This window comes from Sparassis crispa (assembly GCF_003851025.1).
Source record: "Sparassis crispa DNA, contig_000003F, whole genome shotgun sequence".
NCBI classification, from domain to species: Eukaryota; Fungi; Basidiomycota; class Agaricomycetes; order Polyporales; family Sparassidaceae; genus Sparassis; species Sparassis crispa.
Window position 1 is genome coordinate 427944 of NW_020939750.1, and position 21910 is coordinate 449853.

The window sequence follows — 21910 nt, forward strand, 5'->3', positions numbered from 1 at the left end:
ATCCCATCATGATGCGGAATGGGCTCATCTTCCGTGCTGAGTGTTCCCTTGTGTTATGACAAAACTTGAGGTCTGGCAGGCGGTCGGCCCATGTTTCAGGGTTGTTTCCGCAATAGAGTCGAAGATAGATTTCCAGCTCCTGGTTGACTCGCTCTGTTTCTCCGTCCGTCTGAGGGTGATAAGCTGTGCTCATTGATGATCTGATCTGGAGTAGTCGATTTAACTCTTGGAAGACCTTGGATGCGTATTGAGGTCCTCTATTCGAGATGATTCGGTCGGGTAATCCAAATCGCGAGTATACTTTGTCATGAAAAATCTTGGCTGTTCCTTCGGCTGTGATCGTTTTGAGGCAGGGCGTAAGAATCACCCCCTTCGTAAGGTCATGGTCTACTACGACCATAATTGAATCAAAACCATTGGAAATGGGGAGGTCGGTAATAAAATCGGTGGTGCAACAGGAAAATGGTAATGCGTGTGGGTCGGCGGGAATTAGTTCCAAAGGAATACGCGTTGGATGAGTATTCGGTTTCATTTGTTGACAGGCGGCACAGCCTTCAACATAATTGTAGACAAATGTATACATGCCGGGCCACCAGAATTCACGACGTAACAGTTCAAGAGTATTGAACTTTCCAGGGTGACCCATGGCAGGGGAGTCGTGATGTAGTCGAACGAGGTCATGACGAAGAGTTTCGGATGGTGGAACGTAGATCTTTCCCTTGTAGAGGATGACACCATCGCGAACTTCCCAGTCAGAAAGCGATGATTTCATGGGGAATGGCCCTTTGTGCGCAATCACTTCGAGGGCTTCGTGAACAATGAGGTCTTTTGCTGCGTGATTCCTGATTTCGTCAAATAATGTCGGGGAAATGGATCGCACAAACAGTGCATTGGGTAAAAGAACGCGATCTTCATTGTCACTTTCACTGTCATCGAGTCCGTCACGACGAGATAGCACATCAGATTGGATCATCTGAGTGCCGGGGACATGGATGAGGTGAAGATCAAATTGTGATAATTTGAGACTCCATCGTGCTTGTCAGCGGTTTAACTTCTGAGCTGTACAGAAGTACGTGAGGTTCTTGTGATCACTGCGAACTTCGACGGGATGGGGAGAGCCTTCAAGATAATGGCGCCATTCAGCGAGGGCTCGAATGATTCCGAGGAGTTCGCAGTCGTAGATTTCGTAGTTCCGTTCAGCTGGATTGAGCGTCTGTGAAATGTAGGCACAAGGATGGAGGTCTCCATTGATGTCGGCTTGGCATAAAACTGCACCCGTAGCAAACTTGGAAGTGTCGGATTTAACAATAAAGGGTTTTGCCTTGTCAGGCAGTAACAGTACTGGGGCGGTACTGAATCGTTGCTTTAATGTGTCGAAAGCTGTCTGACATTCTGTCGTCCATTCAAAAGGTGGAGATCCAGCGGCAGTGCGCGTAAGATTCGTCAATGGTTTGGCAATATCCGAGAAGTTGGCAATAAACTTCCGATAGAAGTTTCCAAACCCTAGGAAAGAGCAAACACCTTTTACCGTGCTTGGTTCAGGCCATTCTGCAATTCCTTTAAGTTTGATAGGGTCCATGCCAATGTAGTTTTCTCGAATGATCATGCCTAGGAATTCGACTTCTTTAACATCAAAGAAACACTTTTCCGGTTTAAGGAATAAGTCGTTGTCTTCGAGTCGTTGGAGTACGCGTCGGGTTCGAACGTGATGTTCTTCCAACTCATTTGAGAAGATGAGGATATCATCCATGTAAATGACTATCCATCCCTCATCGATCATGTCCTTGAAGAGTGCGTTCATTATCATTTGGAAAGTCGCCGGGGAGTTGCAGAGTCCAAAGAACATGACCATAGGTTCAAAAAGTCCGCGATTTGTCTTAAATGCGCCCTTCCATTGGTCACCATCTTTGATTCTGACATTGTTATATCCGGAGCGTAAATCCATTTTCGTAAAGATCGATGCGCCTTTGAATTGATCCATAAGGTCAGAGATGAGCGGAAGAGGATAGGCATTCTTCACCGTCCCTTCATTCAGGTATCGGTAATCCTGACAAGGACGTAGTGCTCCGTCTTTCTTTCCTACGAAGAAAAATGGTGAAGCCATGGGAGATTTCGACGGTCGGATGTATCCTTTTCGCAGATTTTCTTCCAGGAAGTCATCCATCGCTCCTTGTTCTTTGAGCGATAACGGATAGACTTTACAGTCGCGTGGAATAAAATCGGGTTTCAAGTCAATGGCGTGGTCCCAAGGCCTGGTTTCTGGAAAGCGTTCAGCTGCTTTCTTTTCAAAGACGGACTTCAAATCGTGGAGGTAGTTGGGGACCAACTCCTCGACGGTTTTGGGTTTGTCTACAGCTGATGCTTCCTTGTGTGCCTGTTGTGCCAATTCTTGTGATTTACCGGATGGTTTGTAAAAGACCGTATTCTGTGCGTTACAGAATAATGGGGATCGAGTACTGTGTGTCATTCTTCCAATGGCTGGGCCTCTTCGTATGGTGAAGACTGCAGTTTCAGTCTCTTCATTCGTCAAAGGTGACTCCTTCCTGATGGGTTCAAATATCCCAATGACTGGCTCTCCTGCGATATAGGATATAACTAGATCGTCATCATCGAGCTGATCCATAGGGGATTCTGATGGTGGGTCATCTGGTTCGGTATCATTCCGTACTGCGGGTAACTCACCATGCTCAGTGTTATCGGCCATGATTTCTCTGATAGATTCCGAATGTCCAAACAAGGTAGGGGAAGTTTCGGTGGTGATTAACTCTGGGAGTCCATCTTCCTTGAAAATCGAAACTTCTTCATCTGGTGCATCTTCGACGGTGGGTTTCGGTGGCCATTTGGCATCTTTACCAAACCAAAAGTCACCGGTTTCCCAGTTGATCATCGGATTGAGGCGTTTAAGCCACGGCATGCCGAGAAGTATGTTTTCTTTGCCAATGCCGGTCAGGAGGAAGCGAGTAAGTGTCTTCCTTCCTCCGATTTTCATCATCTTCCAGGTACAATGAGTAATGGTGCCCATTTGATTTGGTGTGCCATCTGCATTCATGACTTTAATCAGTTTCGGTAATTCCCATCTGATGAAATCGTTTTCTTCCGCAAAACGAATGTTCATGAACGTTTCGGCTGCACCGGAATCGATCAAGGCTTCTGTTGTAACGTCTTCCTTTTCTCCCAACGAAATATTCACAGTGATTGAATTTCCGCTAGTGTTGCAAATAATGAGGGGAGATACGGTAAGATGCGACGGTCCATGCATTACTAGTGGCCGTCGTCTCAAAAACCCAATTGGGTTCGTTCTTCATCAGTCATGTCGTTGAAGACGTTTCGCACATAGGCGATCTGTTCCTCTCTGGTTTCTTCCTTCGACGTCTCCTTCTTCTGTGCGAGGTCTTCTCGCATCTTCTTGATCCATGTGATCATGTCTGTGTCCAACCCGGGCTGTATCGTTCTAGCACGGGTGAAACTTCCAGACTGGGGGTGAAATTGTCTGTCGTTGGCTATATGGCCCTTCTTTCCGCATAGGAAACATAATCCTTCTTTCATTCTCTTCTGTCGCTCGTCCGGGGATAAGCGCGAGATATTGACACGATCAACATCCATCGCGTTTGGATCCTTTGCAGAAGCCGAGTAGTAGGGACGATGGACAGATCGGCCCTTTCCTCGCGTCGTCGTAGTGGCTCCTCGCTTGAAGATCTGAGCAGATCTCCATTGGTTATCAAACCACGAGGCATATTCGAACCACTTGTCAAGTGTCTTGGGCATGCTTTCCATCCCATATATCCTTTGTCGGAGTGGGTCGTTAAGTCCCCACTTGAAATACTCGATATTTCCGGCATCTTCTAGTTTCGCCTTGGATTCAAGCGATCGGAATTCGGCAATGTAGTCGTCCGCAGTACGAGTTCCTTGCTTGATGTTACGCAGCAAGGTACGAGCGGTTTCTTCAATATTTTCATCGCCAAATGCTTTGTTCACACTTGCAATGAAGTCTCTCCAACTCCCATAAGAAAGGAAGTCGTCATTGGTGAGTTCCGTTTCTATGAAGCTCTGTGCCCATGATCCTGCTGTTCCTCCTTGCATGTGCGATAGCACGAATGCGATCTTCTGATTGTCCTCCTGGTAGACATGGCTATTTCTGGCCATGTAGTTCTTGCATTGGTTTATAAATTCCCTAAGCTTCGAACGGTCTGAACCGTTGAAGATCTCGGGTTTTCTAAAACCAAGTTCCTTCTGGCTATCATGGTGACGTCCTTCATCCATGGTAACTGTAGCCATCGGTGGTATGTAATCGGGTATGATTGGTGCAAGAGTCGGTTGGGGTACAGGATTCTGGGCAGGGGGGTTCCAAGGGGCGTCTGGTCTTTCTCCTGGATAGGAGGTCGTTATACCACTGTCTGCGATGTGCTGGAGCACTATTCCACCAAGATTATGGGGAAGTGTCCTTTCAAATTCCTCTGGGGAGTAGTCGAAGTTGTGATTGTCTGGCCTGATGAATACAGGCCTCCCTCCTATGAAATGTGCGTTTCGTTCTGTGCTCCACTCCGCTTGGGATGGGAGGTGCTCGCGGTACTGCTCTGGAAGAGCGGTCGGGTTGATGTAGTCAAAATCCAGCGTGGATAAATTCTTCTGTGTGGCCTATGTCTACACGTAGACTGCACACCGTCCTTAACTAAGTGGGTTCGTTCGTCGTCGGCTAACAAGCCCGTAGAGTGTCTTCTGTCTTCAAACTGATACACCTATTTGCTGATTGCTCGAGTGATTACCTCAGCCTCCTCGGCCTATTGGTCTCTCGGACAGACCCCTCTCCGAAGATGAGTGATCAGTCTATCCCTTCAGCTACCTCGATTACAGAGTAATCTCAAACGGCGCTTTAGCAATCGAATCGGGTGTATCGTTCAGTCTTCAAGGTTCGGTCCGGTCGGTAGTTCGTTGTTAGACTCTAGGAAGTCACAGAGAGTAATAAGATCTCGACCTAATGTTATGCGGCAGCGAAACACGAGCGTCTAGTCGAGTCGTCACGAGACAAGGTCTTAGTCTAAGACACAAGTCCGTTCAAGTGACACTTCTGGCGATGTCCTCGCACTGAAGGTCGATCAGAGTTCGTTCTTATGACTCGTAGTAGCTGTCTGCTACTGACGGTCGATCTCAGTCAAAGGCAAGTGAAAAGCTGGTTTAATGGTAACCAGGTCGAGATGGGGATCCAGCTCGACAAGGTCGTTTACTTATACAAAAGGTATCCGCAGTACTACGCAGTAATGCGAGATCGTTCATTGGCTAGATAAGGTGAAACGATATCTGGGCAAGGTAACAGCGAGGAAGTAATATGTATGAGAAAGCTGAGTAAGGTCGTGAGAGGTAATCAGTACTAATGGGGATAACGAGTCGTGTATCAGAACGAGGTAAAGATGAGGCGTACATGCACGTCTTGCATGCGCGATAAGAAGAAGGTCTGGAGTTGGATCCGGTGTAACCCTAGACTAGGGGTTCTGGACATCTGGGTAAAGAATCGGAGGTTGCGCTCCGATGAGTCACGTGTTGGATCACGTGGTCTGGTAACGTAAAGGGAACAAGGAAAAGAAAAAGAAAAGACGCGCCACAAGTGGGGAGCGTTGTAACAACATCTGCAATTGGCCCGTAGATTATTCCAAGTTCTTGCGTTCCGGATAGATAGCGGAGGACGCGTTTAGCAGCAGTCCAATGAGCCATTCCGGGATTGGCAGTAAATGAGCTAAGCCGTTGCACGGCGTGAGCAATGTCTGGTCTCGTGGCAATTGCCGCGTACATCAGTGATCCGACGAGCGATGCATATCCATTGTCTCGGTCGCATTCGTCATCAGTTTCGGGTTCTTCTTTTTCAAGCACTGTATTTGGATCAAGAGGCATCCCGACCATGTTGGCATTCGTAAGCCCATTCTTGTGTAGGATAGACTCAATATATTTTGTCTGAGAGATTTTGATTGTCCGCTTTGAACGGTCTCTCTCAATTTCTATCCCCACAATTTTTCGGGGTTCGCCAAGGTCGGTAACTTCGAACATATTTCGGAGTTCCCTCTTCAATTGGTCCATCAGTGCGCAATCATTGGTGAATATTAATAGGTCGTCCACCCAAACGGTGACGATTTCTATCTTATCACCTTTAATCCGTATGTACGCACATGGATCCGAGAATAGGCGCTTGAATCCCGCGTCTAGTAACTTGCGGTTCAGCACGATATTCCATTCTCGGCCAGACTGCTTTAGCCCGTAGAGGGTTTTCTTTAATTTACATACGCGGTATGTTCCATCGCTGTATCCTTCGGGTTGCTGCATATACACTTCTTCTTTGAGAGTTCCATTAAGATAGGCGCCTTTCACGTCCATCTGTCCGATCTCCCAATCTAAGATTGCAGCTAGCCCGAGGATAGCTTGAATGGTTTCGAGGCAGACTACGGGCACGAACGTCTCGGTATAGTCCATGCCTGGGATTTGAGAATATCCCTTCGCAACCAGGCGGGCTTTGTATTTGATTATTTCACCCTCTTTGTTTGTTTTCTTAACTAGAACCCATTTATTTCCTATGGGTTTTCGATCTTTTGGAGGTTCCACTAACTCCCAAGTCTCCATACCCTGTAGTTGATTGAGTTCCGTCTGGACTGCCTGTTCCCATTTGGGCCACTCGAGTGATCTCTTGGCATCACTGAGTGTCTTTGGCTCGTCCGCATCCGCATTTCCGTGGGCGCTCATCGCAATATAGACTAATTCAGCATTTGATTTATCTGGATCATTATCCAGATCTTCGTCTGCCTCTGGGTTGTGCATTAGACGGTAATCATGCCGAACTGTCTTTCTTCTGGTTCGTCTGGGCTGGCTTGGTGCGTCCGTCCCGCTTTCCTCGCGTTGATCAGGATCATCATCCTGTCTGCGCTTTCGCGGATTTTTGGCAGGTGACTGTGGCGCGGAAGTTCCTAACTCCCCCTCGCGCTGCACGTCTGCGGTCGTTGTGAGGTTTGGGACTTCGGGTCTCCTTTCCGCATGCGGCACATCTGACGCATTGCTAGGTAAAGTGCCCAGAAATATATTTTGCTCCCCCTCACGCTGTGCTGTGAGGATAGGTACGTTGGATCCTATTTGCTCTTGTGGCACGTGAGGCGCGTTGCTGGGCAAATGGTCCGGGGAATTCGAAGAAAATTGGAAATTACGCGAGATTTTAATCTGGCACGTATGCGCATCATAATATTTGATGGCTTTGGGTCCGTCCATGTATCCAACAAAAATATACTTGTTGGCACGGGGCGCTAGCTTTGATAGTGTTGTGTCCTCCATGAGGACCCATACGGGGGAACTGAATTCTTGTAGGTACGAGATATTTGGTTTTATCCCATTCCATTTTTCTTCGGGAGTTGCCCCATTTAACACCTGGGTAGGCGATCTATTTTTAATATAGACTGCATGAGCAATCACGTCAGCCCAAAGATAACGAGGTAGATCTCTTGCATAGATCATCACGCGCGCTAGTCCAAGCAGTGTGCGATTCAATCTCTCAGAGACTCCGTTCTGGGATGGTGAGTACGGCGCAGTCGGACCCATCTCGATCCCTTTCATTTGACACCAGTTAATTAATTCGGTGTTCATATATTCTCAACCGTTGTCGAGCCTGAGTCGCAAGGGTTTATTTCCAAACTTGCGCTCGATATAGGTAATATAATTCTTTACCTTTTCTGTTACTTCATCTTTATGCCTCATAAATAGTACTGTACTTCGATGACTGTAATCATCGGTAAATGTCATAAAATATTTCCACCCTTGTAGAGCGGCTGTCTGTACAGGTCCCCACACATCTGTGTGTGTTAATTCTCCGGGTACCTTGCTGCATTCATCCGTCTCTTTGGGAAATGGCTTCCACGTCGCCTTTGCTTGGATGCACGCCTCGCAATTAATTTCATCTGGGCTTGGCGAGATTTCTAGGCCATCAACAAGCCCTTCGTGATATAATCGCATAAGCGCTGGTTTCCCGATATGGCCATAGATCTTGTGCCACTCTTCCCAGGTATGCGGGCCGTATTCCTTAGCAGTATAGGTTCGCGCAGGTTGCGGAACTATTGGACGCAATTTCAATGAATATAGTCGTCCATTTTTCTTGCCTATAGCAAGAGTGTGTTTATTTTTATCTATTAGTATTGCGCGACTATTACCCATAAGTACTCTTCCTCCCGCGTCGTCCAAACACATGATGGAGAGGAGGCTATTGGGTGCTGTTGGCGCATACAGTACATCGTGGAGACGGAATTTCACTTTTCGGTCTCCTACTTCACTTTCGACATCGACCGTACCGTGGCCCAATGTCTGCGTTGGTTGCGGTCCAATGCCTGTGATTGCGTGATCTTCGAGCCCCTGATAGGTCGCGAAGACTTCATGACGATTTGTAATGTGCGAAGTTGTCCCGAAGTCGGCAAACCACTCATAGAAAGAAGCGATTTCGCCATCAGATCCGAGAGATACAGTGTCGCTATCATTATCGTAGGCTATTTTTGCCTCATCCTCTTTCGATTTGACCTCGCGCGCTTTGTAAGCACATTCCGTCTTTTGCCGTTTCATCGGCGGGCCCTGTCCGGCTTTGCCGCCGCCTTTAGCCCAACAATCCGTGGCCTTATGCCCGAATTTTGCGCAATTCATACATTTGACCTTGTCGCAGTGCCGACACTCGTTACCAAGATGTCCCGGCTTTCCGCAGATCGAACATTTTTTGTATTCCCCAAAGGGGCGCTTCTTTCCTTTGGCAACCATGGCTTGGTCCGAGGATTGACCGCGCTTGCCACACTCGTGCCTTCACCTATTTTCATCAAGAATGATGGCAATCAATTCTTGTGATGTAAGCTGAGGGCACACGTTGTCAGCACCTTCGGCGCCAAAGTAAGAGCTGAGGAAAGAATCCCAGCTCTCCGGTAATGAAGTGGCCAGGATGAGCCGGAAATCCTCATCAGAAACAACCTTCCCCATTAGGTGGAGTTGTTCCTGGATCTGTCGCAACTGTGTGATATGATTGGAGATATTGTCTTCTTCCTTGGCTTGCATCCGGTAAAAACACCGGCATAGCGCGAGAATTCCATGCTGTCCACGCTGTTCCTTGACTGTGCGAAGCTGCTCCCACATGGCCCGTGCGGTCTCGGCTCTAGCGATGTGCACCATCTGGGAATCTCCCAGCGATAGCACAATTACATTCTGGGCCTTGAGGTCCTTCTCTCCTCAGGCGCTAATCTCCGCCTCTCTCGCTGCCCTATTGGCCGGGTCATTACTCGGCTGCGGCTTCGGTGTCTTTCCGGTCACATACTCCTGGAGACCCTTGTCATTAAGGATGGCCTCGACGCGGCGCTTTCACGGGAGCCAATTGTCTTCCTTCAGGAGTAGGATCCGGTAAGCATTGCTATTGCTCGTATTATCAGTGCTGGTCGACATTATTTGTTCTCGTACTAGTAAGGGGGTAACAATTTTTGTAGCCACAATAGGGGCTGTTGTTATCCGAGTATTTATTGGCTAGAGCCGGGGCTCATAACCTGTTAGAAATCGCGCCTTAGTTCCCAAATAGGAAGGTAGTGATGGCGGGTCAAGATGCGTCGGGGCGCGTGATTACGCGTCCTAAAATAGATTTCTGTATATATACAGTTCTAGACACTCCACTTTATATAAGCAAATTTCCTTCTTTGTCTTTGTAATCATGCCCTCGGCTTGTCTGCCCTTGGGCGCTCCCCAATTTCTGGAGCTCCAGAAATTTGGGCGCTACTTTCCAACAGACGGGAAGATAGATAGAGGCATCATGCACGGGAAGGTCGCTACTCCATTCATTTGGGACATGATTCATCAGCATGCGCAGCGTTTGTTAGGATCGTGCATGTGCAAAATCTACAATAACCTCCTGTCGGATCGTCTCTCCAGAGGGACGGCGGGAAGCATCTTTGAAGACACCGCCCATCACATCCTTGGAGGACACAGAGCTATACCATTAGGCCTCTTTCGAAAGGTCATACTTCTTCCTCTCAGACTGAGTGGGACCTCTCTATGACTTCGCAAGCGGTCATCTTCGAGAAGATCACTCAGATCTCTGGTAATCTGGCACCACACACGTACTACCGTCTGCTGAATTCAAATTTCACGAGTATCGATTCTTTCACGTTCATTGATGGGACACTGATCCTGTTCCAGTTCACAACCAGTCTGGACCACTCAGTCAAAGTACAAGGATTACAAGGTGTCGCGAAGGTTCTTCCTACCACGAATTGGAAGCTGGTCTTTGTGGTTCCCACAGATATTGAACCAGAGTTTTAAATACCAACTCTACAAGCCACCCTCCTCCCGCGAAACATGGGAGAAAAGAGTGGAGCAATATGTGATGAGACTGAGCGCTGAGCAGTTGTTTCCGACTGCGTAAGTTTGCTTTGACTTTTGTTGCTGACATTCCACCTACTGACGCCAACTTTCAGTGATATGCAACAGGCAGTGGACTAGTCTTCAGCAGATGAAAACCAATTCTCCGCCGCATGCGAACGAGTCAAGCTTGCTGGCAAGCCCATCGGATGCCGTGCTGGCAGCTCTTGCACCGTCGTCGGGCTCTGGTGGTACCGCGACACGGGCGCAAAAACGGGCGCAAAAAAGGAAGCGAGCGAGCAGGAAATCAAACCAGTAGAGTGCGAAGGCTCAGTCATACGTTGGTGGCTTGCGAGAAACTTGTATGCTAGTAGTGATCCAGCATTACTTCGAGTCAGATGTATTAATGAACGATAGGCGTTCGCTGAATGTTGCACCAAAAGAATGCATATTTTGTTCTCATCATGATTCATATGTGAACATTAATGTTGAATGTAAACTTTGGTAAGGAACGACTGTCTTCCTGCAAGTAACTAGAGGCTGTATCTATGAGCCTCACGCCAAGTGAGCGGCCCAGGCACCCAGGCGCTGCCATAATTCCTGCACCTTCTCTGGCCACACCTTCGCAACGACATCCCGAATCAAAAAATCATGACTGAGGTTCTCCTTGATACCCTCGGTCTGAAGCCAGTCTACAGAAACACCTGCTCCAGAGAGTCTGCCCTCGAGCCCTACTATGGAAGAGGCAATACGCTCATTGTCGGCGGAGGATATGAATGTTGGCGGCCAGCCGGGCAGCGGTGCGTGAAGGGCGGGAGAAAAGTACCGAGATTGCATGAGCTCGGGCGGAAGCTGACCTAGAAACTTACGTATCGATGGGTGATTCGGGCTAGGAAGGTATCTTAGGGCAATATTGGCAGAAGAAACACTTGTGATTGAACTCACTCCCTCATGTCACACCACGGGCTGAGAAGTACTATGCCCGCTGGAGGGTCAAGGCATTGACTTTCTAAAATGTATCGCACCAGCGAAAGCACAAGATGGGCGCCCGCAGAGTCACCCACAAAGATAATTCGGGAAGGAGAGACGTTCAGCGTATGCAGCATATAGTAATAAGCGGAGAGTCCCTCGAGAAGTTGCAGGGGAAAAGAGGCTAATCGCTCCGGAGAGGAGCCTGTGAGCGTATAATCTACAGCTAAACCATGGACGAGGCGTCAGTGTTACGGTCGGAGGCGTAGCGTATATAAACGCACACAAGACGCGTGCGAAGATATCGCGCTGTGAATTGTCAGCTAGGTCTATGCGGGTCATGCAGACTCACGTCTACAAATCCACTGGGTATACCTGGACATGGTCCACGCAGGGTCAGCAATGTCGTACAAAGGCATACGCCATCCACTCACGCGAAAACCCGCCCTTTCGGTTCATAGCGCTCCCAAACATGTAGCCTCCGCCATGGAAGTTAAGGGCAGTCCATCGGTTATCCTTGTCGACCTCCTCGAGACCGTCCCCTGCTTTCATCCACCAACGCGCGTTAATCACTTGGAGCACAATGCCAGCTTGCTGTGCCCAGCTCTTAACATCGCCACGTATGAATTCCTCAGGAATGGGAGGGATTGTCTGAACCATGTCGGGTCCGTCTTCAGTATCGCCAGAAACAATTACAGTTGTGTCCGCTCTTGCTGTATCGGAAAGCGACGAATTCTTCTTTTTCAAGAAATTCGTGGCCTTCAACTTCTGCCAGAGTTTGGAGGGCATGAGCCGGGAAATTCGAGAAAGTCAGAGAGTCAGTATGTACGTAAGGGCAAAGGCTGGACAGTGCGTATCTCGTGATCACGTGTACGTTCGCCTTCAGCCACAAGCGCGTCACGGCAGGTGGGACGCGAAACGCGCTCTCACCCTCATCTCTGCTTGTCGCTGTCACGCATATCCAGGCTGCCTCGAGGTCTTGAAGGCATATATTGCATCAATATTTGCACAATCCAACGCGGAAACCTTCTGTCCACCTCACAACAGCAGTTGGAGACTGGGCTGTGGCAACTTTAGAATAGGACTTTAGGTGGTCATATTAGGGCCTACTGTATGTTGCCAGCTTTTTATTGTTTTTATGTACTTCAACCACCTCGGACTTGCTCCACAGTCCCCGAAGTCCTCACACCATGACCGAGATCGACTCTTCACTTTTCGGCCAACCGAGCAATCTACTCGCTGCGAATGTCGCATCAAAACTGTCATCATCTACCGAAATATCTCAAGAAGAGCCTATGCTAAATGGTCATCTTTCAACTAAGCCGTTTGTCTTGGGCGGATTACTCGGTGTTGCGTCGCACCAGACTACTGTCAGCGTACCCGGGTCCAGTGATGCGGAACCAGCAGATGATCAGTCGTCTACTTTGTTTGCATCTGAAAGACACCTCCAGGAAGATCACTTTACCCCCAACGGTCTGCTCGCGGAGCAAACTTCTACCTTGGGTGGACTTTTGAGTGGGGAACGCCCTATTGCTGTTGCGAGCGGCGCCGTGGAGACGGTAGCCGGTAAGTAGGCGTGCCCATTTTGCAATGTAATCTTCTCAATGTATCTCGTAGATGCCCCCACGCTGAACGAATCCTTTATTCCAACTGGCCTGTTGTCATCAACGTCCCAATCGCAAGGTAAACATGTTGACCATTTGTGCACTAAGTATCGCACCCGTCTAAACGAGGTCTCTATGGCTTGCACATAGATGAAGAATTTCCTGACGTGTCAGACCTATTACGACCTTACGTGAATGCCAACGCTGCCGGGAGTTCCAGTGCGTCCACCACATTGTGCGCGTCGACCTTCGAAGGGAAGGTGATCTTCCTCAAGCGTAAGCCAAGACGAGGAGAAAAAAGTTCTTCCACGGTGAGTACATTTGCCGTACACCGACCAGCGCTTGTCGGGGAACTGATCGAAATGTTAGACAAGCAGCGCCGCTTCTAGCGCGCAAAAATTCGGGAAATTGCTTGATGTTCCTATACACCGTCTGCTCGACGACCTATCTGTCACTGTGGCGGCCAAATTGAGTTACCAGTAAGTGTCCTTGTAGTCACTGTCCATAATCGTTCACGGTCTCTCCAGGGAGGCAAACCCGGCGCCAGCAGTTCCATCACGCCCCTCCACAAGTACAGACGCTTCCCTCTTGACTGACCGATATCGCCCAAAGCGCTTTACTGAACTCCTCGGTGACGACCGTGTGCACCGCGAGGTGATGGCGTGGGTGAAGGAGTGGGACCACTGCGTGTTTGGTGGACGCAAGGGTCGCGGCCGCAAGCGTCCACGAGAAGAAGACAGTGCTGACGAGTGGCGACGACCAAAAGAGAAGGTATGTTCGGTGGTGACGCTGTGCGATTTTCTAGTGGTGGTTGACAGCTCCTGCACTTGGGGTAGCTGCTGCTCTTGTCCGGACCGCCTGGGTTGGGTAAGACGACACTCGCGCATATTGTGGCTCAGCATGCGGGTTATAGTGTATTTGAAATCAACGCTAGGTTGGGCAATTTATGACTCGTTCATCTCCTCGCCTAAATACCTTCGACATTTTAGTGATGCTCGAACAGCCCAAGTGGTCGATGATCGCATACGTCCTGCATTGGAGTCTGGCTCTGCCGTCGGTAGCTCAAAACCCATCTTGGTGGTCGTCGACGAGATCGATGGTGCTACTGGCGGCACAGACAACGTATGTGCCCTACGCTCATATTTGTTCCTGCTGTTGATATGTCTCGCAGTCTAGCGGATTCATCCAGAGACTCATACAGCTGACGTATGACAAGCCACGAAAGAAAGGTATGCTTCAAGGCGGCGTACCCCGTCCATATCCTCATAACACATCTATAGGCCGCAAACTTGACCCTAAGGCTTCTCGCCCACTGCTCCGCCCCATCATTTGCATCTGCAATGACCTATATGCGAGCTCTCTTGCGAAACTCCGTCCTCTCGCCAGAATTGTGAGATTCTCGCGTCCCAATGACGTGCACTTGGTGCGACGTTTGCGGGACATATGCGAGACTGAAGGACTTCGTGCGGAATCTAGGGCACTCACTACGCTCGTGGGCGTTTCCCAAGGTGATCTCAGAGGATGCCTGAACATGCTTCAGGTCAGTTAGGCACTGTAGACGACTGAAGCCCGACTTATATTAATATTCTCGAACTAGTTCATCAAGGCCCGAGGTAAGGAAGTTACTGAGCCAACTGTGCGTGCGGCAACTATTGGCATGAAAGGAGGGAATACCTCGCCATCTAGTGTGCTCAATGATCTCTTCGCACCTATGTCACGAAAGCGAGCGAAGGATCTTGGAATTGGAGAAGAGGAGGAGGCACGGTATGTCGGTCGTCTCAGCCGTGAGGTTGAGGATAGCGGGTCTGTGGACAAGATCGCACTAGGTAACGTATGGCCTATTTCCAATAGCCATGCGATCGCTGACCGTGCGCAGGGTGTTTCGAGCACTACGCCAACTTGCACCAGCACGATGGCAACTTTTCGCGATACCTCAAGGGGAACGAGTGGCTTGGAACTTTCGACATCATGTCGGGCGAAATGTGGTCAGAGCGGGAGTATGCACTTCTGCAGTATCTCCCATATACTCTCGTCCCTTTTTACCCGCTGTTCCAGGAGCGTGGCGGCCCGAGGGTAGAAAGGCCGAAAGCAGATTGGGAGGTATGTCGCTAGTTTCTCTTTGCGTAGTTGGTGCAGCCAGTGAATAGTGGCGCCTCGCAGAATTACGTCCAGACCAAGATGAACGAAGAAATCTACAAATCCCTGGGGCGCAGTCTGCGTGCAGCTGCTGGTTTCCGACACTGTGGCGGCTTCAGGCATCTCGCGAGCGACCAAATTTTGCAACTCGAACTGGCACCATTACTCAACAGGATCATCTCACCTCCTCTGCATCCAGTAAATCGATTCTGCGCAGGGTTGTCTTCATGTAGCTGACAAAGATATCCAGGTCAACAGTCAGGTCATCCGCCCACACGAGCGGGCGATACTGAGCAGGCTGATCGATATCATGGTAGCTCTGGAGCTACGCTTCGTGCAAGAGAACGCAGAAGACGGCCAGCTCGTCTACAGACTGGACCCGTGAGTCATCTTCCGCGATTTCTCGCATGGAGCCACGACAGACTGCTATTCGCAGCCCGATAGATGTGTTCGTCACCTACGACGGCAAACGAGCCACTGACATCTCCGTCTCGCGTTATGCTCTCAGACACCTGGTTGCGGCAGAGGTGCGTCGGTGCGATACGCCGCAGTGCACCTTTACTGATGGAGTTTCCGTAGATTGATGCACAGCTCGCCTCGCGACAAGTGGACACAATCGAGAATAAACGGAGTAAAGCAGATTTCTTCAGCAGACGAAAGTGCGTTACGATCGTATATTGCACGTATTGGTGATCACCGAGTTACATAATTTCCTCAGGCGAAAGGCGTCTGAGAACGAGGAAGAGGTCGAAGCAGAGGGCGACGGCCAATTAGTAGGCCGAGGGTCTAACGTTGTCGTGAACAAGCGAGCAAGGAAGGATGACGCAGAACCTGCAGAGAAGGCAAGTCGTCGGGATATTGCTGGCCCGTCCGTATATTGACGGTCACATCGTAGGTCGCAACTGACTTCTTCGGACGACCTATTATACCGAAGACTAGCAACGAGACTCAGAAGTCAAGTGCTCCCGTAGTGAAATACCAAGTCAAGTATCGCTTCAAGGAGGGCAATTCTTCGGCCGTGCGCAAGCCGGTCAAAGTCGGGGCTTTCTTGTGATGGACGACTTAACTTGTTGTCCACCACTTCCATACGCACTTCCGCCGGAAAAAAAATATGTATCATCATGTTGCAGTTACAAGAAATTCCATTGTTTGTACAGTCACCGTCTAAACGTTAGCTTCCTTAATCATGCCCAGAATCTGATCCTTATCGATACCATCCTTGTTGGTAGAGTGCGAGATCTCCTCAAACGTCTCGCCGTCCCGGACGGTCTTCAACGCCTTGTTGCGCACCAACATTAGACTGTCTGTGCCTAGCTGAATGCGGAGAGGCGGGTTGGGCATGCTTGCGATCTGCATTAGCACTTTCCCTCCTTTGTTAGGGTCTCCGATTCCGCCGCCGCCGTATTGGTGCGAGGCCTCCCGCATCTTCCTGAATGCCAAGCCAGGGGAAGTGGGGCCTTGATAGCGGGGGTGTATGGGAACGTGGATCATGGAGCTACCACCCCACTCGGTTTCGAATCCTCCCGGCTCAATTATGAGACCCTTGATATTCCACTCTGGAAGCATCTCCTTAGTGAAGGCTTCGGTGAAGGCCTCAAGAGCTAGTGAGAAGCTTGTGAGCAACGAATGAAGCATTAAACGCAAAATGCGTCATACCAAATTTTCCGGCACTGTAGAAGGCAAGCGTGGGGTTGCTGGAATAACCACCTACGGAAGAGATATTGAGCACGCGACCACCATATCCCGGAGGGTTGACGTCTCTCAGGAACTTGATGGCCTGTAGCGGATTATCAGCATCAATTGCAGTTAATTCAACTTGCATCGCACTGACTTCCTTCGTGATGCGAACGGGTCCCCAGAACAAAACTTCTATCTGCTTCCGCGCCTCTGCCTCCGGGGTGTCTTCAATTTCGCCTTCCAAGCCATAGCCGGCGTTATTGACCACTACGTCCAGCCTCCCAAAATGCTTCTTGGTGGCTTCGAATGCAGCTACAATCTGCGCCTCGTCCGTCACGTCGAGGGGAACAACCAAAAGCTGGGAGGAGGCGTATTTCTCGACCAGGGGGGCGAGCACTGTCGGTTTGCGAAGAGTAGCAACAGCACGCTCGCCAGAGGCAAGGACCTCCTCGAGAAGGGCCCTTCCAAGCCCTTGAGAGCTGCCGGTGACTGCAACTTAGGTTCTCAGCATGCCACTAAGCCTCAGAGACCACTCACTGAACCAAATTCGAGAGTCCGAAGTGCTCATTATGGTGACGAGTGGTGGTGGCGTACGAGGTTGAATAGTGGACAAGTCCGAGTCTGCATGACGACCTCAGCAGGTCTACCGAAGGAACATTTGCCGTGCCATCCAGTTGCGCAAGTCTTCGGCTTGATTCCGACTACAAAACTCTCCAAAAGGGGCAACTTCGCAAGCCACGGAGTAAATCATTATGTAATAGAGGCTCTCTCTGCCTGTCCTGCAAACACATGAATGTTTTAATATTCAATGCTCACTACCGTGGTTGGACGGGTTTGAATATTCAAACCAGTTGATACTGTGAGCATCCTCTGGTTCCAACACTAGTGCGACAGCACATGCTTATATCCCCTCCCAGGCTAAATGCACTGTGCAAGACGCTGTACACGTTTGTCAAATATTTGCACGCAGTCACAGCATTCAATTATTACGCCCTCAGCCTCGGGCCGCATCTTGTCGTCGATGTACGGCTTCACCTCGAACAGCATGTATATTTCCTCCACGGTGCTCTCTGAGTTTTCAGGGCACATAAGCTGTACATGCAAGGCGTTCGGCGCTTCTTGTCTTTCTCTGCTTCCACTTAGAATCTCATGGTCATTCGGGTGAGTTCTTGGCCGCTCCTCGCAACTCTGTCGTCTCTTGAGAGCAGCGACACAAAATAACTATCATTTATGTGTTACTTTTGCCTCTGGAATGGAATCGTTAGCGGATCTTTGGGCTGTTTGCTTCGTGCGCGGATACACTGCAGGGGAATGTCTGATACTCATGTTCTGCTCATCTTCCACATATTCAAACACTTGGTCTTCATTATTATCCTCTCTTATCACCAAAGACATGCTGATTGGTGCAGCTTGTCCCTCGGAATTGTTTACCTCATCATCTCTAGCCCCTTGTCGACCTCTCACCCTGGTTCGGAAATGATTCATTCGGCGTCCTGAAGCTACAGAGTAAGTGCTATCAGCTACGTCGGGAACTATCGAGGCACCAAAGGCCATGCAGAGGTTTGGACCAGGATATGGCAGACTCTTCTCTGGTTCATTTATTTGATTTCCTTGAACGTACGACATGAATATGTGCATCCTTTTCTTGATGAGTCACCCTCCACCGTCTGCCCAGTACTGTCGTGCTCCGGATATAAGTTGGACGTAAATTGGGTTTCCGTGTTTATTCCGGTACGTATTTCGAGTGGAGCATCTGAATGTAAGGCTTAGACACTTCTTCGTGCCTCAAACTTCAAGATACACGTCTGTGTGCACACTAAAGCCTGCTTGTATCGCCAGATCATGGCTCAGACAGGTCACCGCAAATGTTGTATATAGCGGTAGATGTACAAAATCCAGACATTTACCATATGTCTCGAGTTCGCTTGATCGCAAACAGATACAGCGATACAAGCGGTGACGAACGACTACAGTTGCCTTGTTTGGAACTGAAGGTGAACAAGTGGCCACGGGCGCCTCAGATCTCAGAACCTTACTACTTACTTGCTTTCCACGACAATCTCAGTCATATCTTGCTGTGGTGCCAGGACATCCAGTCTTTCAGTGTCTGCCTTGCGAACGTTATTCACTTGGTAAGAACTGTGTAAGGACAGACAGCATCTGCCTTAGCCGCAGGGGAGACGCGGAGGTTGTGTTCGGGGTGACCATTCCAAACAGCCGAAGCGATTGAACTATATAGCGAGGTGCACATCTAGTAGTCAAGCGAGCTGTATCTGCGAATATGGGTGTCATGGATAGTGACGGAAAACAGCATTTTGCTGAGGGTATTGTGGCAACCAATACCCAGGAGTGGGTGCTGAACCCAGAAACTGAGTATAGGTTCGAACTTGACCCTGGCACCTCACTCGCGATCAAGGTGCGATTTTCTTAACAACAGAGTATAGCTCTTAACACCCTGATCTTTGATGCGCTCATTCATGCGCTGCAGCTCCTTCGTGGACACGCAGAAATTTTCGGCGCAGAGCTTGTAGACGGCAAGACTTATGTCTACGGCTTCGAATGCAAGGCAGCTGTGTACACATGGCAGGGATGCACCATAGAGATGAGTACATCTCTCTCACACTCCCATCCACAGATGTTTACCGGTTTGGACACGATGCCGTCATCGCAAGCACGTCACAGGCCAGCCTTCGACAGAATACATCTCGGAGGAGACCCCCATGGTAGCCTACGCGAATGTACACCTCGCGCTCGAGCAGATGCGGGTACGCGCCTTGCGAGCGGTGCATGGCTCACCTCCATCAGACGACGATGACGCGGATATACTCACAAACCCCGATGCGCCGCGTGTGCTGGTATTGGGGCCAGAGAACTCGGGCAAGACGACGATGTGCAAGATTCTGACGAATTATGCGTTGCGCACTGGACAGGATTGGTGCCCTCTACTCGTGAATGCGGACCCTAGCGAGGTATGTTGCAGTCCTAGTTGGCTTCTATGCTTGCAGCAATGTCACACCGAAAGTCGGCAATTAACATCAATATACGCGGTTTAGGGAGGATGGGCAGTCCCTGGAGCCATATCCGCTGCTTCGATTTCTATTCCGATACAGACCTGCTCTTCCGCCTCCCCTCTTGGTTCGACGGCGACGTCTGCGCCCACCCACATGTCCTCTAATGCCCTTCTTCCTCTCGCATACTGGTACGGCCACGCCCAGACACGACGGAATCCGTTACTCATGGACAGAGTGATTCGGAATTTGGGGGAAAACATCATGGAGCGGTGGGAGTCTGACACAGAAAGTGAGTGAAGTCCTTTACTTTGTGTTGGGAGTCTCCCTTATTCTGCGATGTAGGTCGGGTGTCAGGCTTGATTGTCGACACACCGGCTTCTTTTGCCGCCAGCTCGGGTTCCAATGGTGATCACAGGCAGACCCTCATCAAAGCTTGCGTTGATGCATTCAGAAGTAAGTGATGTCATAAATGTCTACGACTCGGTGGTCTGACGAAAATCGTGCCCAGTAAATGTCATCCTTGTAGTAGGCCACGAAAAGCTCAATGTGGAGATGCAGCGAATATACGGTAATCGTATGGCCGTCGTCAAGATACCAAAATCGGGTGGCGTAAGATCTGTTCTTCCCTCATAGCTCTCAGCCACTCATTCATGTGCTGCTTCCCATGTGTTTACAGGTGGTAGAACTGGACGCTAGCTACCGGGAGCGGATACGCAAGTATGAGCTACACAAGTACATGTATGGCCAGGTGATTGAGCCCCCATCTGGCCTAAGCAGTACGGTGTGCATGCAAGGGGGCGAGCAGACGCCCGACCTCACTCTTGCGCTTTCACCGTCATCGTCGGTAATCTCGTTCAGCGACCTGAGAATTTATCGCATTGGAGAAGGCAAGTATATCACATTCATTTGCTCTGTAGTTTTTGCTTCCCTATCCATTTGTTTTACCATTTACACCATTGTCTCACCTGTCCTAACCTCTATTCACGGGACAGAAACGATGGCACCGGTTTCAGCACTTCCCATTGGCGCAACTCGCGTAGTTTCCGAGATGCAGCCGCTAGTCGTCGATCCAGCGCTGCCCGGTTCGGGGCTGTACAACGCAGTTCTCGCACTCCTGGCCCCTCCGAACCCTGACGAGTCAGAACGCTATGATGAGGAAGTGCTCGACCTGCCAATTGTTGGGTTCACCGTAGTGTGAGTACTTCAAGCTCTTGTTTCCCGCGTTGTACGCGTTGTTCATTCGCTTGTTGGATTGCATAGGACTGCGTTGGACATCCCTAACAAACGGATGACGGTGCTGGCGCCAAGTCAGGGTTCGCTCGCGGGGCGGATCGCTGTTGTGGGCTCATTCGAATGGCAGGAATGAAAGTATTTTATCCAAAGGAGAGAGTAATTCTGTGAAGCCCGAAAGACCTATGGTATACGGTGATCCTAATGATAGATTTTCTGGTCAGAATCAACTATAAGCTGTCCACTGGGAGATATCGGGCGACCATGCGGCCAATGTAAGTCTGTTAGTGTCAATACTCTGTGCTTAAAGGCATCATATACAAAAGGCCTCATGGCTGTGCGATATTTGTACCATTGACACACGGGGGCGAATGAAGGAACATCCTAAAACCATAATAACTTTAACGCCGTCTACGTCTTACTTACAAGCGGGACAATAATTAAAATTCTCGACGACCGTACTGTCCGGCGAACGGGTAACGTATGCGATCACATGTTCACCGGCTGAAACAAGAAATATTTTGCATCTGTTGCAATGTCACACTCTGTAAAAACCGGAAGTCAAGTGGAGTCTAAGCATTGTCAGGCTGCAGTCAGCGAGTTTCAAAAATTTGCCACCGTAGTCACAGAGAAGTCAAGATAAGTCCGATTTCAGTCGCCAAAGTGATCCTGCCAAGAAATTATGCCATCAAATGCAGTCAAATCCTAGTCTGCGAAAGTCTGACACCACAGTTGATTGTCTCATAATACATGGCATTCTGGTGCTCATATGTTGGTTCTTTTGCACTCAGAGGTTGGAATATAGCTGTAGAGACATGATCTAAACCATATGAGGTTATGTACTACAAGAAAATCATACAAATAGTCACGAATAGTCAAATTTGCCAGAATTTCGAATTTGGCTGACTACACTTTGACTTCCCGTTTTTACTGAGACATGTCACA

At 49.4% G+C, this 21910-nt stretch overlaps 9 protein-coding genes across 9 annotated transcripts; 3 read left to right on the top strand and 6 right to left on the bottom strand.

The window, feature by feature from the left end:
* Positions 1–1039: 1039 nt before the first annotated feature.
* Positions 1040–3115, bottom strand: SCP_0401590 (hypothetical protein; the record flags this gene model as incomplete). The annotated part of the gene is made up of 1 exon (XM_027756898.1): positions 1040–3115. One exon carries the CDS (start codon positions 3113–3115, stop codon positions 1040–1042), a length of 2076 nt encoding a protein of 691 aa, XP_027612699.1.
* Positions 3116–3276: 161 nt separating this feature from the next.
* SCP_0401600 (hypothetical protein) lies at positions 3277–4260 on the bottom strand (the record flags this gene model as incomplete). Its single annotated transcript, XM_027756899.1, has 1 exon — positions 3277–4260. The coding sequence occupies one exon, from the start codon at positions 4258–4260 to the stop codon at positions 3277–3279; it is 984 nt and encodes a 327-aa protein (XP_027612700.1).
* A 1212-nt stretch (positions 4261–5472) lies between these two features.
* On the bottom strand, positions 5473–7302 carry SCP_0401610 (hypothetical protein; the record flags this gene model as incomplete). The annotated part of the gene is made up of 1 exon (XM_027756900.1): positions 5473–7302. The coding sequence occupies one exon, from the start codon at positions 7300–7302 to the stop codon at positions 5473–5475; it is 1830 nt and encodes a 609-aa protein (XP_027612701.1).
* A 1503-nt stretch (positions 7303–8805) lies between these two features.
* SCP_0401620 (hypothetical protein) lies at positions 8806–9165 on the bottom strand (the record flags this gene model as incomplete). The annotated part of the gene is made up of 1 exon (XM_027756901.1): positions 8806–9165. The coding sequence occupies one exon, from the start codon at positions 9163–9165 to the stop codon at positions 8806–8808; it is 360 nt and encodes a 119-aa protein (XP_027612702.1).
* Positions 9166–10032: 867 nt separating this feature from the next.
* SCP_0401630 (hypothetical protein) lies at positions 10033–10479 on the top strand (the record flags this gene model as incomplete). Its single annotated transcript, XM_027756902.1, has 3 exons — positions 10033–10233; positions 10280–10398; positions 10455–10479. 3 exons carry the CDS (start codon positions 10033–10035, stop codon positions 10477–10479), a joined length of 345 nt encoding a protein of 114 aa, XP_027612703.1.
* A 414-nt stretch (positions 10480–10893) lies between these two features.
* On the bottom strand, positions 10894–12096 carry SCP_0401640 (Steryl acetyl hydrolase 1; the record flags this gene model as incomplete). The annotated part of the gene is made up of 5 exons (XM_027756903.1): positions 10894–11227; positions 11284–11533; positions 11592–11616; positions 11660–11682; positions 11742–12096. 5 exons carry the CDS (start codon positions 12094–12096, stop codon positions 10894–10896), a joined length of 987 nt encoding a protein of 328 aa, XP_027612704.1.
* Positions 12097–12497: 401 nt separating this feature from the next.
* SCP_0401650 (hypothetical protein) lies at positions 12498–16101 on the top strand (the record flags this gene model as incomplete). Its single annotated transcript, XM_027756904.1, has 17 exons — positions 12498–12873; positions 12925–12990; positions 13062–13222; positions 13281–13390; positions 13439–13682; positions 13748–13845; positions 13901–14033; positions 14083–14140; positions 14192–14451; positions 14509–14737; positions 14788–15011; positions 15072–15245; positions 15298–15428; positions 15484–15574; positions 15627–15706; positions 15766–15889; positions 15943–16101. 17 exons carry the CDS (start codon positions 12498–12500, stop codon positions 16099–16101), a joined length of 2718 nt encoding a protein of 905 aa, XP_027612705.1.
* Positions 16102–16211: 110 nt separating this feature from the next.
* On the bottom strand, positions 16212–17292 carry SCP_0401660 (Uncharacterized oxidoreductase; the record flags this gene model as incomplete). The annotated part of the gene is made up of 4 exons (XM_027756905.1): positions 16212–16648; positions 16704–16824; positions 16879–17213; positions 17262–17292. 4 exons carry the CDS (start codon positions 17290–17292, stop codon positions 16212–16214), a joined length of 924 nt encoding a protein of 307 aa, XP_027612706.1.
* Positions 17293–19005: 1713 nt separating this feature from the next.
* Positions 19006–21101, top strand: SCP_0401670 (mRNA cleavage and polyadenylation factor CLP1; the record flags this gene model as incomplete). The annotated part of the gene is made up of 9 exons (XM_027756906.1): positions 19006–19140; positions 19213–19298; positions 19360–19693; positions 19778–20024; positions 20078–20188; positions 20244–20344; positions 20412–20622; positions 20728–20929; positions 20996–21101. 9 exons carry the CDS (start codon positions 19006–19008, stop codon positions 21099–21101), a joined length of 1533 nt encoding a protein of 510 aa, XP_027612707.1.
* Positions 21102–21910: the final 809 nt, after the last annotated feature.